This window comes from Nansenia antarctica (genome assembly GCF_963989245.1).
Source record: "Nansenia antarctica genome assembly, chromosome: 15".
Lineage (NCBI taxonomy): Eukaryota > Metazoa > Chordata > Actinopteri > Argentiniformes > Microstomatidae > Nansenia > Nansenia antarctica.
The window spans coordinates 8,005,820-8,021,631 of record NC_137685.1 but is presented as its reverse complement, the minus strand read 5'-3'; the positions used below and the strand labels follow the sequence as shown (position 1 = coordinate 8,021,631).

At 53.4% G+C, this 15,812-nt stretch overlaps 1 protein-coding gene across 1 annotated transcript in view; it reads left to right on the top strand.

The window, feature by feature from the left end:
• grip2b (glutamate receptor interacting protein 2b) overlaps positions 1-12,642 on the top strand; it is a gene marked incomplete at both ends in the record, with an annotated part of 121,050 nt that extends 108,408 nt beyond the window's left edge. The window contains 8 exon segments of the mRNA XM_080545821.1: positions 1,609-1,748; positions 3,191-3,379; positions 3,694-3,847; positions 5,451-5,568; positions 8,985-9,215; positions 10,329-10,475; positions 12,380-12,484; positions 12,487-12,642. Coding sequence (XP_080401947.1) covers positions 1,609-1,748; positions 3,191-3,379; positions 3,694-3,847; positions 5,451-5,568; positions 8,985-9,215; positions 10,329-10,475; positions 12,380-12,484; positions 12,487-12,642 — 1,240 coding nt within the window.
• Between the last annotated feature and the right edge of the window lie 3,170 nt (positions 12,643-15,812).

Here is a 15,812-nt window from a genome sequence, read left to right as displayed (position 1 = left end):
AACATTTCAAGGCAGATTAAACTATGTATTTAGTAACGATAGAGTGACTATCTTTGATCGCCAACAACATTGTTGTTAAAAGCGAAAGCAGACACTGAATTCCTCAGTGAATTCAGAGGTTTAGCTGTATTTTTAGTAAGTTGGAAGTTGGGTTTGGATGATGCAATCCAGCACTACGCTGTTAAAACATTCTGGGGAGAATCCTGGGGGTTCTTGGAGGGGGGAATGGAGCCCACAGTCAGGGGGAATGGAGCCCACAGTCAGAGGGGGTATGGAGCCCTCAGTCAGGGGGAATGGAGGTCTTGTGGATGGGCATCTGGCCTCTCCTCTCCTGTAGATTCAGGGTGTGTGCTACCTTCTCTCTAGAGGTCACGACCCCGGCGGTCTAGACGGGCTCTTTGTAACGCACGGACCCGGGACGAGGGACGGTACCAACGTGTTTGATTCCATTCCGTACGTTACAATGAGTCCATCCGTCCTCTGTGTCTACCTCCACCAGCCCGGTGACCTCCCCCAGACATGTCCCCCGGTCATCACTCCTAGTCACGCTGCACCAGGGGGTCAGGGGTGGGACATACACACGCTGTAATCCCACCTGGATGTTCTATGTTGTTTACGTCTGAGTCTCAGCGACGACCTAGTCTCTGTTTGTGTCAGCAACAGACGAGGAGGCGGTATCAGGGACCAATCACAACACAGAGAAGGAGAGCTTTTCGTAGTTTGACCTCCACGGTGAGCGTTGACTCACAGACGCTAAGCTGCTATTATGACGCTGACAGTGTCAAGCAGGATAAGGCTGTTTGGTTGGGTTGTTATGAGAGAAGGACTCAAGGTAAGGCCTGCTCTGTCTGTCGTTGCCTTGGGTAATAATTCACTTCAACTTTTGGACAATGCTCCACGTTGATTTGACGTCGTTACCTTTTATAACCTCGCTTGTATCTGCTGAAATCGATGTCCCGGTTTATTTATTTGACAGTGTGAAACTGTCTACATAGCTGCCGTCTTGTGTCGACTACTGTGGGTCGTTCAAATAAGATGTCGATAGGTCCGTCCGTCAACTAAATGATTCAGTTTCTTACAAAAGAAACTGGAGAAATCAAACGTATTTGTCAGGTGAACTGGTGAAAGCAGTTTTACTGGATTTCAATGTAAACAAACCAGTTCAACATTGTATGAATGTGAATCTCTAAAAGGCTGAAAGCCTCTGAAATGTTCCTTATACACACACACACACACACACACACACACACACACTTATTGTCAAATACGACCTGTAGACCAGTGGTTCTCAAACCTCTCTTCGGGGACCCCCAGCTGCTCCACATATTCGATCTGTTCCACCACCAGCACATCTGATCAGGTGGAGCGGCTGGGGGTCCCAGAGGAGAGGTTTGGGGGGCTGGGGGTCCCCGAGGAGAGGTTTGAGGGGCTGGGGGTCCCCGAGGAGAGGTTTGGGAACCACTGCTGTAGACTAACGTGTGGACTAATGTGGACTAAGATGTGGATTAACATGCATGCTGTAGGCTGTGTGTCCACCTTGCAGGGCTCCTACTAGGTGCTCTATGTGTGTCTGTGTGTGTGTGTGTGTGTGTGTGTGTGTGTCTACAGGACCGGGGCCATCCACATCGGGGACCGCATCCTGGCCATCAACAGTGTGAGTCTGAAGGGGAAGCCGCTGAGCGAGGCCATCCACCTCCTGCAGATGGCCGGGGAGACGGTCACCCTCAAGATCAAGAAACAGGTCGACAGTACGTACTCACACCAGGGAGGGAGGGGGGGAGGGAGGGAGGGGGGGAGGGAGGGAGGGAGGGGTGGATAGGTAGATGAAAGGATGGATGGATGGATGGATAGATAGATTAGTGAATGGTCTTTATTGTCATTGCTATAGTACAGGTACCAAACAACGAAATTTAGGAGGGGTGGCTCCCCCGGTGCTAGGAAAGAAAAAAAAAAAAAAAAAACACAAGAAGGGACGGAGCTGGTTTACATAAATAAAGGCTATGTACACTATCCACTATACTATACTGTACAGATAGACGACTAGGGTCAGAGTAGTAGTAGACACACGCACACACACACTCACACACAGTCTCACACACACACACACACACACACACACACTCACACACACACACACACACACACACACACACACACACACAAAGCCCACCAATGGACTATATATGCACTTTTTTTCTTGTTTCACTTTGCTAGTATAGAGCAGGGGAGGCTGGTGGAGCGGAACGGAATAAGGAATGGTATCAAACACGCGTGTGTTCCTCATTCCATTCCATGTATTACAATGAGCCTGTCCTCTGATGTCTACCTCCACCAGCCTCCCCTGGTATCCACCAGCCTCCACCAGCCTCACCTGGTCTCCACCAGCCCCCCCCCCCAGGCCTCCACCAGCCCCCCCCCAGGCCTCTTCAGATCCGACAGAGACAGAAGCCAGTAATTTCTCAAGTTTGACATTTAATCGGAAATGACAAATTAACGAATCATGGCTTAATTTGATATCGCCGCTGGTCAGGCAGAACTCTGTGCATCGGCAGAGCCTGTTCAGACAAAGCTGCCTCTGTCCCCGCGGTTACACACAGAGAGACGTAATGATAGTTGTCTGTGAGAACCAGCACACACACGGCCAAGCCCGCTTCATGTGGTGTAGAGGTTCGTTCAGTTCACCAGCAAATTCATGACAAGCAGAACTGCAAACAAGTTACTGTACAGGACGTCTTTGTCATTGTAATGGCACAGAGCACAGGCTAGTCTGGTTGTTAGCTTGTATTGTGGGGGTTTTCCTGGTGTACAAAGACCTGTACATGGGGAGGCTGGTGGAGGTAGAAATTGGAGGACAGGCTCATTGTAATGCATTGAAACGGAATGACTTGACCTGACTTGTACGATGTGCTCATGAAGTATTCTTCCATCCAGATGTCCCTGATGTCCCCAATGTCGATACTGGGGAAGCCTAACTGTAGCCCTAACCCTAATCTGAACTCTAACCCTAGCCCTAACCCTAACCCTATAGCCCAATCCTTAACCATAACCCTAGCCCTAACTCTAACCCTAGCCCAAGCCCTAACCCTAACCCTAACTAACGTAACTCCACCACGACCCTAACGTGTGTATCAGGCATACAGTACAGTACAGTACAGACCCTCCTCCTCCTCATCCCTCTCTCCTTCCTCAGCGGCGGAGGACAAGAAGAAGGAGGACCTGGAGAACGACACAGAGCTGAGTGACACGGAGGACTCGGAGATGACGGACTCCCAGAAGACCAACAAGCTGTCGGACATCTACTCCACCACCATCCCCAGCGTGGACTCTGCCATGGAGTCCTGGGACGGCTCAGGCATCGACGCTGGCTACGGCAGCCAGGGTGAGGGGGGGGGGGGGGTGGGGGTCAGGGGTCAGGGGGGAGGAGGGGGGGGAAGATGAGAGGCTGTTGGAGGTAGAAATGGTGTCAAACCACATGTGTTTGATACCATTCCTCATTCCATCACCGGGAGCCCCTCCTTCGATTTCTACCTCCACCAGCTTCCCCTGTTTCCAGTGTCGACTGACTCTCAGTTCTCTCCTGCCCCCCCTCCCCCCCCCCAGACGACACTCACATGTGTTGTTTTTGTTTCCATAGTATCATGTACTCTACGTTGTGTCTTTACTAAACCCCTATGCTCCCCTCCCCACCCACAGGCACGTACATCCACCAGGCGGCTGGCATCGCCCTGCACCCCCACGAGTGGAGGAGCGCCAAGCAGAGGGCCACGCCCCCCCCGGCCTGCCGCAGCAAGAACTACCCCTTCAGCGACGGGGGCTTCAGCGAGGACGATTGGGACAAACCGTCAGGGTAAGACCCCCCCCCCGCCCCCCTCCCATGACAACACACATGCAGCCCCCCCAGGGAGAACAGAGAAGAGAGCTCAGAGCCCAGGGTCACAGGGTCAGCCACAGCAGTTAGGGGTGAAGTGGTAGGCACCGATTGCTGAGAGACACCCTCATGACTGGGACCACATGACTCCCCCCCCCTCCACCCCCCACTGCACTCTCTGCCCTGAGGTGCACTCTGGTCAGACGGAGCAGCTGTCTGTCAGGTGATATGGCAGCTGGTTCGCCCATATTCACAAACATGTCACATGATCACAGAACAGAGGATTAAAAACAGCCAAGTTTACACTCCTCTGTAGCGTTCAACAGTCGTGACATGGTTGACCTGGCTATGAGAGTAGGGTTTGTGTGGGGTCGTCCCACCCACCACCCCACACCCCACACCACCCGCAGTCTCCACCCCCCCCCCCCCCCCCCAGCCTCCTCCTCTCCCTCTCTCTCCCCTCCCCTCCTCTCCTCTCCCTCTCTCTCCTCTCCCTCCTCTCCTCTCTCTCTCTCTCCTCTCCCCTCCTCTCTCTCTCTCTGTGAGATGACATGTTATATAACTGATGAATATCTCCCTCATCCTCTGAACACATCTTTATTATTCCCTTCATTAGCTACTCATTCATCTCTTCAACTCTTTTACTGTCTGTCAGATCACTCCCCCCTCAAAACGATACACTACCTCCGGCGGATATTATATTGATTCGGCATTTAAACTAAACGTCATGCTCCGAAAGAGGCCGTGGATATTGTCGGAGCAGGGCTAACGAAAGCTCTATCATCCTACACGCTTTCGCTCTGATTGCCTTGTCTTCACAGTTCAGAGACCCAGCTAGTCGTAGCATGCTACAGGGTTTGACGTTAACCTGCATCACTGTCAACACAGCTAGCTGTTAGCAACACTGTTAACCTGTACCGCTGTCAACACAGCTAGCTGTTAGCAATACCCTATCAGATGTTGTAAATGGCTACTGTTGAGTCAGTACTTCCTGTTCCTTCTGCCTCTCTCTCTCTCTCTCTCTCTCTCTCTCTCTCTCTCTCTCTCTCTCTCTCTCTCTTTCTCTCTCTCTCTCTTTCTCCTCCTCTCTTTCCTCTCAGGTGTTCTGTGTCTCAGCCCTCTATCTCGGTCTACCATCTGACAGTGTTACTGCCAGTGGCTCATGTTCATGTTCTCCCCCCCCCCCCCCTCTCTGCCTGTGGCTTCTCTTCCAACCCTCGCTCTGTCTCACCAACCGTCCTCACAAAACGGTCTTACACACACACACACACACACACACACACACACAGACGCACACACGCACACACACACACACACACACACACACACACACAGACGCACAGACACACACACACACACACACACACACACACACGCACACACACACACACACGCACACACACACACACACGCGCACACACACACACACACACACATACACACACACACACACATACACACACACACACACAAACACACACACACACCAATACTGTCGGAGCGAGTCGAGTTGCGAGGCGACTGTTTATAACATCTGTTTGGGTTGCTCATCCTGTCTTGTTGTGGTTCCTGTGGCCCCCAGGTACGCCAGCCAGCCCCACAGTGATGGCATCATGCTGGACCACGAGGACAACTTCTGGTGCCAGGCCCTGGAGGACCTGGAGACCTGTGGTCAGTCCGAGCTGCTCCGGGAGATAGAGGTACGACACCACTACGTGGGCTCTGTGGAGGTTCATAAGCGCTTCATAATGCTTCATAAGACGCTGTTTCTAGTGGAGCGTTACCAGGACTCTGACTCTGAGGACAGGGGAGGCTGGTGGAGGTAGACATCGGGGGACAGGGGAGGCTGGTGGAGGTAGACATCAGAGGACAGGGGAGGCTGGTGGAGGTAGACATCGGAGGACAGGGGAGGCTGATGGAGGTAGACATCGGGGGACAGGGGAGGCTGGTGGAGGTAGACATCGGAGGACAGGGGAGGCTGGTGGAGGTAGACATCATAGGACAGGGGAGGCTGGTGGAGGTAGACATCGGAGGACAGGCTCGTTGTAATGCACGAAATGGAATGAAGAACAGTGTCAAACATGCATTTTTGATACCGTCCCTCATTCCATTCGACGCATTTACAATGAGCCTGTCCTTCGATGTCTACCTCCACCAGCCTCCTCTGTCCTCTGATGTCTACCTCCACCAGCCTCCCCTGTCCTCTGATGTCTACCTCCACCAGCCTCCCCTGTCCTCTGATGTCTACCTCCACCAGCCTCCCCTGTCCTCCGATGTCTACCTCCACCAGCCTCCCCTGTCCTCTGATGTCTACCTCCACCAGCCTCCCCTGTCCTCTGATGTCTACCTCCACCAGCCTCCCCTGTCCTCCGATGTCTACCTCCACCAGCCTCCCCTGTCCTCCGATGTCTACCTCCACCAGCCTCCCCTGTCCTCCGATGTCTACCTCCACTAGCCTCCCCTGTCCTCCGACGTCTACCTCCACCAGCCTCCCCTGTCCCCCGATGTCTACCTCCACCAGCCTCCCCTGTCCTCCGATGTCTACCACCACCGGCCTCCCCTGTCCTCCGATGTCTACCTCCACCAGCCTCCCCTGTCCTCCGATGTCTACCTCCACCAGCCTCCCCTGTCCTCCGATGTCTACCTCCACCAGCCTCCCCTGTCCTCTGATGTCTACCTCCACCAGCCTCCCCTGTCCTCCGATGTCTACCTCCACCAGCCTCCCCTGTCCTCTGATGTCTACCTCCACCAGCCTCCCCTGTCCTCTGATGTCTACCTCCACCAGCCTCCCCTGTCCTCCGATGTCTACCTCCACCAGCCTCCCCTGTCCTCCGATGTCTACCTCCACCAGCCTCCCCTGTCCTCCGATGTCTACCTCCACTAGCCTCCCCTGTCCTCCGACGTCTACCTCCACCAGCCTCCCCTGTCCCCCGATGTCTACCTCCACCAGCCTCCCCTGTCCTCCGATGTCTACCACCACCGGCCTCCCCTGTCCTCCGATGTCTACCTCCACCAGCCTCCCCTGTCCTCCGATGTCTACCTCCACCAGCCTCCCCTGTCCTCCGATGTCTACCTCCACCAGCCTCCCCTGTCCTCTGATGTCTACCTCCACCAGCCTCCCCTGTCCTCCGATGTCTACCTCCACCAGCCTCCCCTGTCCTCTGATGTCTACCTCCACCAGCCTCCCCTGTCCTCTGATGTCTACCTCCACCAGCCTCCCCTGTCCTCTGATGTCTACCTCCACCAGCCTCCCCTGTCCTCTGATGTCTACCTCCACCAGCCTCCCCTGTCCTCCGATGTCTACCTCCACCAGCCTCCCCTGTCCTCCGATGTCTACCTCCACCAGCCTCCCCTGTCCTCCGATGTCTACCTCCACCAGCCTCCCCTGTCCTCTGATGTCTACCACCACCGGCCTCCCCTGTCCTCCGATGTCTACCTCCACCAGCCTCCCCTGTCCTCCGACGTCTACCTCCACCAGCCTCCCCTGTCCTCCGATGTCTACCTCCACCAGCCTCCCCTGTCCTCCGATGTCTACCACCACCGGCCTCCCCTGTCCCCCGATGTCTACCTCCACCAGCCTCCCCTGTCCTCCGATGTCTACCTCCAACAGCCTCCCCTGTCCTCCGATGTCTACCTCCACCAGCCTCCCCTGCCCTCTGATGTCTACCTCCACCAGCCTCCCCTGTCCTCCGATGTCTACCTCCACCACCCTCCCCTGTCCTCCGATGTCTACCACCACCGGCCTCCCCTGTCCTCCGATGTCTACCTCCACCAGCCTCCCCTGTCCTCCGACGTCTACCTCCACCAGCCTCCCCTGTCCTCCGATGTCTACCTCCACTAGCCTCCCCTGTCCTCCGATGTCTACCACCACCGGCCTCCCCTGTCCCCCGATGTCTACCTCCACCAGCCTCCCCTGTCCTCCGATGTCTACCTCCAACAGCCTCCCCTGTCCTCCGACGTCTATACCTCCACCAGCCTCCCCTGTCCTCCGATGTCTACCTCCATCAGCCTCCCCTGTCCTCCGATGTCTACCTCCACCAGCCTCCCCTGTCCTCTGATGTCTACCTCCACCAGCCTCCCCTGTCCCCCGATGTCTACCTCCACCAGCCTCCCCCTGTCCTCCGACGTCTATACCTCCACCTCCAGAGCTCCCCTGCCTCTCGTGGTCAGCTGTGTGACCCTCTCCAGTGTTACATCAGGAGGTTGTTGAGTCTGGTTTATAATCTGGTATAAATACATCCCTGGGTTTACAGAAGGCTCCAGTGCGGTGTGGCACCCCCGCTGCTCTGGGACAGTAGTTTGGCCCGGCTCTAGAGAACAACGATCACACAGAAACACTGGCTCGCGCAGTCCTTCATCACAACATGTCATCGCTCATAAGTCTCTCCGTGGAGCGAGAGAGAGAGAGAGAGAAAGCGCCACAATGTGAATATAAAAGCCTTAAACGAGAAAGACAGATGGAGGAGAAAATTAATTTTTCCTGCTGGTATTTATAAAACACAGCTGGAAAGGCTGTTATGGAAATTACGGCAAGACTGATGCTATTTAAAGATGGAGAGCTTTAGTTCCCAACAGGGCGCTTTAAAGACCTTAGATTCAGAGACCACTGACTGGACATTCTGGAGTCTGTTATGTCCTCAGACACACCGCTAGATGCAGTGTGTCTGGTACAGGGGAGGCTGATGGAGGTAGACATCGGAGGACGGGCTCATTGTAATCGATGGAACGGTATGAGGAACGGTATCGAACACATCAAATAATCATTTTGTAGAACCCTTTTGGGTTCCTTTGAAGAACTTTCCACAGAAAGTTCTAAACGGAACCCGAACGTGTTCTATAGTACACAGATTCCCAGAAAGGGTTCTTCAAAGGTTCCCCCACAGCAATAGCTGAAGAACCCATTTCGGAACCCTCTTTTTATAAGAGAGTACACTCCGGGGGGCGGCAGGTAGGTTAGAGAGTCTGGGCCAGCAGTCGTTAGGTCATATCTAAGGTGCCTACACTGCCCGCTGTGCCCTTGAGCAAGGCACTTAACCCCTAACTGCTCCGCGGCGTGCCTGACGGTGACTGATTAAAGTACTTCTCTTCTATCTCTCCCTGACTCTCATCCCCGCAGGCGTCCATCATGACAGGCAGCGCCATCAGCCTAGGGGTGGACGGGAGCAAGGCCCACTCAGAGCCCCAGGTCAGCCAACCAGGGCTCAGTCCCCTGCGGAGGTCCGCCCACCTGCACGCGGAGGCCAAGGGGAAGGGCACGCTGAGGGTGTCGGAGAAGACCTGGGAGAGCCGCAGGATCAAAGAGGACCTGCAGGAGATCCTGTCCCCTACGCCTCTGGAGCTGCACAAGGTGATGGGACGCACACACACACACACACACACCCACACGCACGCACGCACAAACACACGCACCATTGTCTCTCTCCTGATCAACCCTGGTGATATGAGTCTGTTGTCTAGGGGTCAGGCTAAGGCTAGGATACGTGGACGGTTAGTTAGAACAGGTTTGTTAATCGTTAACCTCGCCGTCTGAAAGGGGCCATTGTCTTTGGTATCAGTCTATGTGTTGGAATCCTCTGACTTTGAGATGGGCTTGTTGTTGGGTTTTTACTTACAGCCGTCCTTTTATAACTCCCGTTTTACCTCAGATCAGTGCTTTTAATGGGAGCTAGTGGTGATCAGACACGCTATCAGAGCTAGTGGTGATCAGAGGCTCTCAGAGCTAGTGGTGATCAGACAAGCCTGCTGCTTTCTCTTGTCCCACGGGTGTCGTGAGGAACTGGGGGAAGCAGCTTTTAACTCCTGCACTTCCCAGACCAAAAATAAAACAAGAGTACGTCTACTGTGAGCTGTTCCCTAACCACGGACAAGGAGGATGTCTGTGATCTTCAGGGTAGAACACACGTGGATGTCCTCCAACCTCCATCTACCCTGAAGGTCACAGACGTCATCATCGTCCTTGGTCAGGGAACAGCTGAGAGAGACGTACTCTTGTTTTGAAGAATGGATGTGTGTGTTTGGTATGTTATTGTATTGTGTTTTTAGGCTGATTTGATGAGTAAATACTATAAGATGTGTGTTGTAGACAGACGCCTGCACAACAGACCTCAGTCTTAGCGCGTCTCTCTGAAGAGATACAGGTTACATAAGAGGGACTGAGAGAGATAGAGAGGTCTATCTTTATCTGAGAGAGATAGTGTTAGATGGTCATAAACAATTCATTTCATATTGTTTCACCTTTCAAGGACACTGGGAACAATTCATTCTCAAGTAGCTAAACTAGCTCTCTAATCCCCCTAGGCCACTAGTAGGTTAAACAGTGCCATGTGTACTAGTGAGCGTGTATTAATGAGTGCGTACTAGTGAGTGTGTATTAATGAGCGCGTACTAGTGAGTGTGTATTAATGAGCGCGTACTAGTGAGTCAGTGTGTATTAATGAGTTAATGACGGTTTGGTGGACAGGTGACAGTGATGAAGGACCCGGAGAGCGACGACTTTGGCTTCAGCGTGTCCGACGGCTTCCTGGAGAAAGGTGTTTACGTCAACATGATCCGCTCGGACGGACCGGCGGACCGCGCGGGCCTCAGACCCTATGACAGGATCCTACAGGTGCGCCTGCATGTGCAGCCTGACTGGGATTCAAACCCGGGTCTAACCACTCACCTTAGCCCCATGAACTAAGGCCTAGGCATTACTGTAGCCTGACGAGCTAATGCCAAGTGTTGAGGTTCGGGTTACTCACCACCTCCGCTACATCCTTCCCCTGTTTGCAAGTCCTCCTCCTCCACCAGGAGACCCAGGCCTGGTCATGAAGCTGCATGACATGATCCTACAGGTCCTGCGGTCTGCTCCGCACCCCCACCTCTGTTCCGCTCTGCAGAAAGCCTGCCTGTCTGTCTGCCTGTCTGTCTGCCTGTCTGCCTGTCTGTCTGTCTGTCTGTCTGTCTGCCTGCCTGCCTGTCTGTCTGCCTGTCTGTCTGTCTGTCTGCCTGCCTGCCTGCCTGCCTGCCTGCCTGCCTGCCTGCCTGTCTGCCTGCTTGCCTGTCTGCCTGCCTGCCTGCCTGTCTGCCTGCCTGTCTGTCTGTCTGCCTGCTTGTCTGTCTGCCCGCCTGTTCGCTACCTCCAGTGTTTTTCCAATGCCTGTCTCTGGATATCTCACTTTAGTGTTTGATCAAGCTTGACAGCCAAGTGGTTAAATATAAACCAGCTCTGAGATACAGATGGGGGGGGGGGTTGGAGAGGGTGCAGAGGTGTAGGTAGGGGGGGGCGGGGTGGGGGGGGGGGCGGGGTAGTAGGACAAAAGCCCTTTCACTTGGCAAGGTCACGCAGAGTTAAAGTGTGACTGCCGGGCATTAGCTAAACCAGGAAATCAGTGTAGACTCAGCCGGTGTCCATGTCTGTGAGCGGAGGGCGGAGCCCCGGGTCTGGAGATAAGGGTTCTGGTGTTGGTTCTCCTCTGTGAACGCCGTGCTCTCCCTATGTGCAAGCTGTGCAGGAGAGTCTGGAGCTGGTTTGTGCTGTGTCAGGTTAACATGCTCAGCATATTAGCAGCCCTGCTCCCCCAAGCCAGAGAAAACATGGAGCGGCAGATTGGGTTGAACCTCTGGGAGATGGCGGAGGGGGGAGGGGGGTGGGGGGTGCATGGGGGGGCAGAACACAATACCGTGTCCATGTGAATAATACCTTCCTGTACAGCAGAGTGTGTTGACTCTCGTACCCGGGAGGAAAGAGGGGGGGGCGGGATGTCGACCAGAAACAAAAGAGTCTGGTTCTTATTAAACCCACGTTTTAGTTTTAATATAGTCCACTTTATTTAAGATAAATAAAGAAACACAGAAACGACTGACAATAAAACGGAATTCAAATTCAACCCGTCCAGACTCTGCCAAAAGACGGAAATATGCACCAACAGCAAATCTGACATGGCTCTCAGCCCAAGTCCCAGCTCCCAACCCCGGCCCCAGTCCAACTCCAACTCCAAGTCCAAGTCCCAGCTCTCAGCTCCAGTCCCAGCTCAAGTCCCAGCCCCCAGCCCCAGCCCTAGCCCCAGCCCCTGCCTTGCCCCAGCCCTAGCTCCAGCCCCAGCTCAAGCCCCAGCCCCAGCCTTGCCCCAGCCCCAGCCCCAGCCCCAGCCCTAGCCCCAGCCCCAGCCTTGCCCCAGCCCCAGCCCCAGCCTTGCCCTAGCCCCAGCCCAAGCCTCAGCCTCACTCCCACCTCTAGCTCCAGCCCCAGCCTCAACCCCAAGCCCCAGCCCCAACCCCAGCACCAAGCCCAAGACAAGCTGTTCCCCTAAGCTAAGTGAATAAGCCAGTCGAGACAGACATGAAGCTGTCAAGCATTGAGCTCTTAAATTCCACACATTCCACTGTACTGCGTTTCCCTGACGCAACAGCATGTCAGCATGTACAATGTCGTTTCTGGAGTTTCTGGAGTCATCACAGTGTTCCTACTGTCCAGGGCTTCCTGATCTGATGTCTGTGTGACAGGGACGTCCCTCCTCCCTCCCCCTCTAGGTGAACCACGTCCGGACGCGGGACTTTGACTGCTGCCTGGCGGTACCGCTGATCACCGAGGCCGGGGACAAGCTGGAGCTGGTCATCAGCCGCAACCCGCTGGTGGGCCAGCAACACCCGGACTACCAGGAGCCACTGGACCACCTGGACCACCTGGACCACCTGGACCACCAGGACCGGGCCGCCCCGTCTTCACTGCCCCACAACGGCCGGGAGTACCACGCAGCCACCAGCACCATGGACCTGTGACCGCCGGGCCCTAGCTACGCCAGCGGTGCCAGCCTCGCCGGACCGGACCGGACCAGGCGCCAGTCATGCCACACACCAGACCAACATGGGTCGGAATAACACACCGCAGACCAGAACTGGCACCACACACACACACACACACACACACACACATACACACACACACACACACCAGACACGTCCGACTCGGGCCAACAGAACAAATACCAGACCGGGACCCAGCTGCAGTCCTTCGACTCCAGAACACCGCACACCACACACACACACACACACACACACACACACACACACACACAACCACAGCCAGAGAGCTGAGGAAGTCAGCCCAACACTAATACAAGCGCAATCTTGCGGCTACACACCAATCACACACCAGACCCGGAGCTGAACAGGACTGGAAAAAAACATGTTCAATTTAATTCACACTTTATTGCCAATCAACAATGGACCTTGTGACCAAGTTCCAGACACCAAACCTTGGCGGAAATTGGGCATTGAAATATGTTCAATTCAATTCAAACTTTATTGCCAATCAATCGTGGGTTGTTAGGAATTTGTTTTTCGTGCCAATGATGTTACAAGACAGGACAATCAGAGAAGACAGTAAAACACACACGACTGATCTAGTGCCATACAGGAGGTACGGTACATGAGGTGTGTTTGATTTAGGTTGTTGGGTGCACTTCTTGGTGGGTGGGGTTAGCACTTTTGAGATGATTTCATTGTTTCCATTATGCTTGGCAAGCTTAATCAAGCAAAGCTCAAGTTTTTTTTCAAAAGGGTTTTAAAAAGGTTTTTGGATGTAGTTCTGTAACAAATGCCAGTCACAGCCATGACACAGACAGCAGCCATGACAACCGGCAACTCATAAAACCCTTACTTGTTTTGACAATAACAGAAAATATCTCACCAAGCCTCACCAACACGGTGCAAAAAAAAGAAGTGAAGTAATTTTTTTTTAGTCTTTGGTGTTTCATGTGAATAGTACGAGTGTCCACCCCTCCCCCCCCAAAAAAGAAAAAAAAAACAATTGACCTGCCTGTTTACCGGAGCAGTTTTTGTTATTGTTAGTTTGTTTGTCTTGAGTCTTCTCGAGAAGCAGCAGCCGTTTAATTCTGCGCCTGGAAAAGCACACTGACACACTGTGGAGGGAGGGAGGAAGACAATGCACAAGACTGACTGCTGCTCTTAAAGGGGAGGCTGGAGGAAAAAGCAACACAAGTGCTGTGTCTGTGTGCGTGTGCGTGAGCGTGTGAGTATGCGCGTGCGTGCGTGCGGGCATCAGATTCTATAACAAAAGACTCTTTCATGTGGACTTTATTGTGAAAGTGGTTGACGGACTATTTATAGTACGACCACGTTTGATGTGTGTGCGTGAATGCACTTTCCTATTCTCATCTTAATGGTCGAAAGGATTTCCTCCTCCAGCGATCATCATCATCACATATTTCATGGAGTAAAGCCACCCTTAAATGTCTCGGATTTTTCCGGTTTGTCCTGTCCGCTGCCCTCTATCTCTCTCTCTCGCCTCCCTTCCTGCCTCCCCCCTGTCCTCCGTGGCACCATTGTAGCATCCATCTCATTCTGTATATTGGAATTGGAGGACACACCATGTCCTCTCTGGATGAGAGAACCAGCCAAACTGTCACTCAGCTTCCACGGGCCAAATACTGCACATGTTTCCCAGCGCTATTTCAGACTCACCTTCACACAGAGACCTGGTCTGTGCACAACAAACCTCCGGCCAAACCTCCGCCCTCCGCCTATCCTTTCTGTTCCACGTTCCGCTCCGCCCCGTCTCTGCTCCGCTAAACCCCAACTAAACCCCAACTAAACCTCAACTTTGACGTGAGGCTCTCTGACCGATAGAGGCCCAGGAAAGGCTGTTGGAGGTAGAGACAACGTTTTGGATTGCGTTTCCATGCAATACAACGCACCCGTCCTCCGATTCCTACCTCCACTAGCCTCCCTGGAGAGAGAGAGAGGCCCCTGTTAATTAAGCGTGGGTTAGAATGATGCACGAGGTGGCAGGCTGGGCAGAGACACTGAGAAGAAATCCCATCGCCAGGTTCAATAAAAAGGTCATACGAGTCGGAAAACTCATTAATCACAAACAATCGGAGAGCAGAGATTGCACCACATGGCATCCTACTGGGCTGTGGAGTAGACAATGCTCAGTTTAGGAGATGGATGACATCGCCGGCCAGCACTGTGTGCCTGCCAGGTCCGACAGTACCATGGTTCCAGGTCAAGGCACAGGTCCCTTAGTGGAGGGCTGTTGTCCGGGGCGAGACTGCAGCTCTGAGTGGTGCCTCTGCCTGGTCGCTTCCTTTCAAGTACGGTAACCCTTCTGCTTACAGTTACTATAAATCGGAGAACGGGCTAATTGTAATGCGTGGAATGCATTCCATGCATGACAATGAACCCGCCTCCGATTTCTACCTCCACCAGCCTCCCCTGCTGTACATCAACCTCCAGCCCAGTCCCCTGACCTCCCGCAGCCTCATACGAGTGCCTATTTGTAGTGCATCTTATCAGCGAAACAGATTACAGGTCTCACAAGCTCGATATCAGATGTCTTCATCAGTTTCACTGCAGAGGACTCCTGACTCGCCGGCTATGCACTTGCTTGGCTGACTCATGCTCTGAGTCGCAGTGCATTCTGGGACGGGATGTCCTTGAGTTTGACACAAAGCAGAAGTAACATTCTAGCAGCATTCTCCTTTTAGTTAGTTTCCCAGCTAAACTGCCAGGTCCAGTATTCTCACAATGTCTTAGTGAGTCTGATAAACTAACTTCATCCAAGGTGAGACTGATTGAAGGTAGAGATCGGAGGACGGGCTCAATGTAATGAATGGGATGGGATGAGGAATGGTATCAAACACGTGTGTGTCGTACCAATTCCTCAATCCGTGCCATGCATTACAATGCTCCATCCTCCGATTTCAACCTTCACTAGCCTCCCTTGTGACTCATTGTATCGATTGTAGCAATGCCAGGCAAGAGGAGAGATTATCATGATTGGCTGAGCCATTATAGCCCATGAATCACTCGATAGTAAACAATCAGGCAAATAAGAACGAATGGGAAAAAGTCTCCCAAATACCATGTTTGCATGGAGGGAGACATTCTGGCTCTGCTGGGTCATTCTTGGGAAGAAAAGAGCCCTGTGTAATTTTAGCCC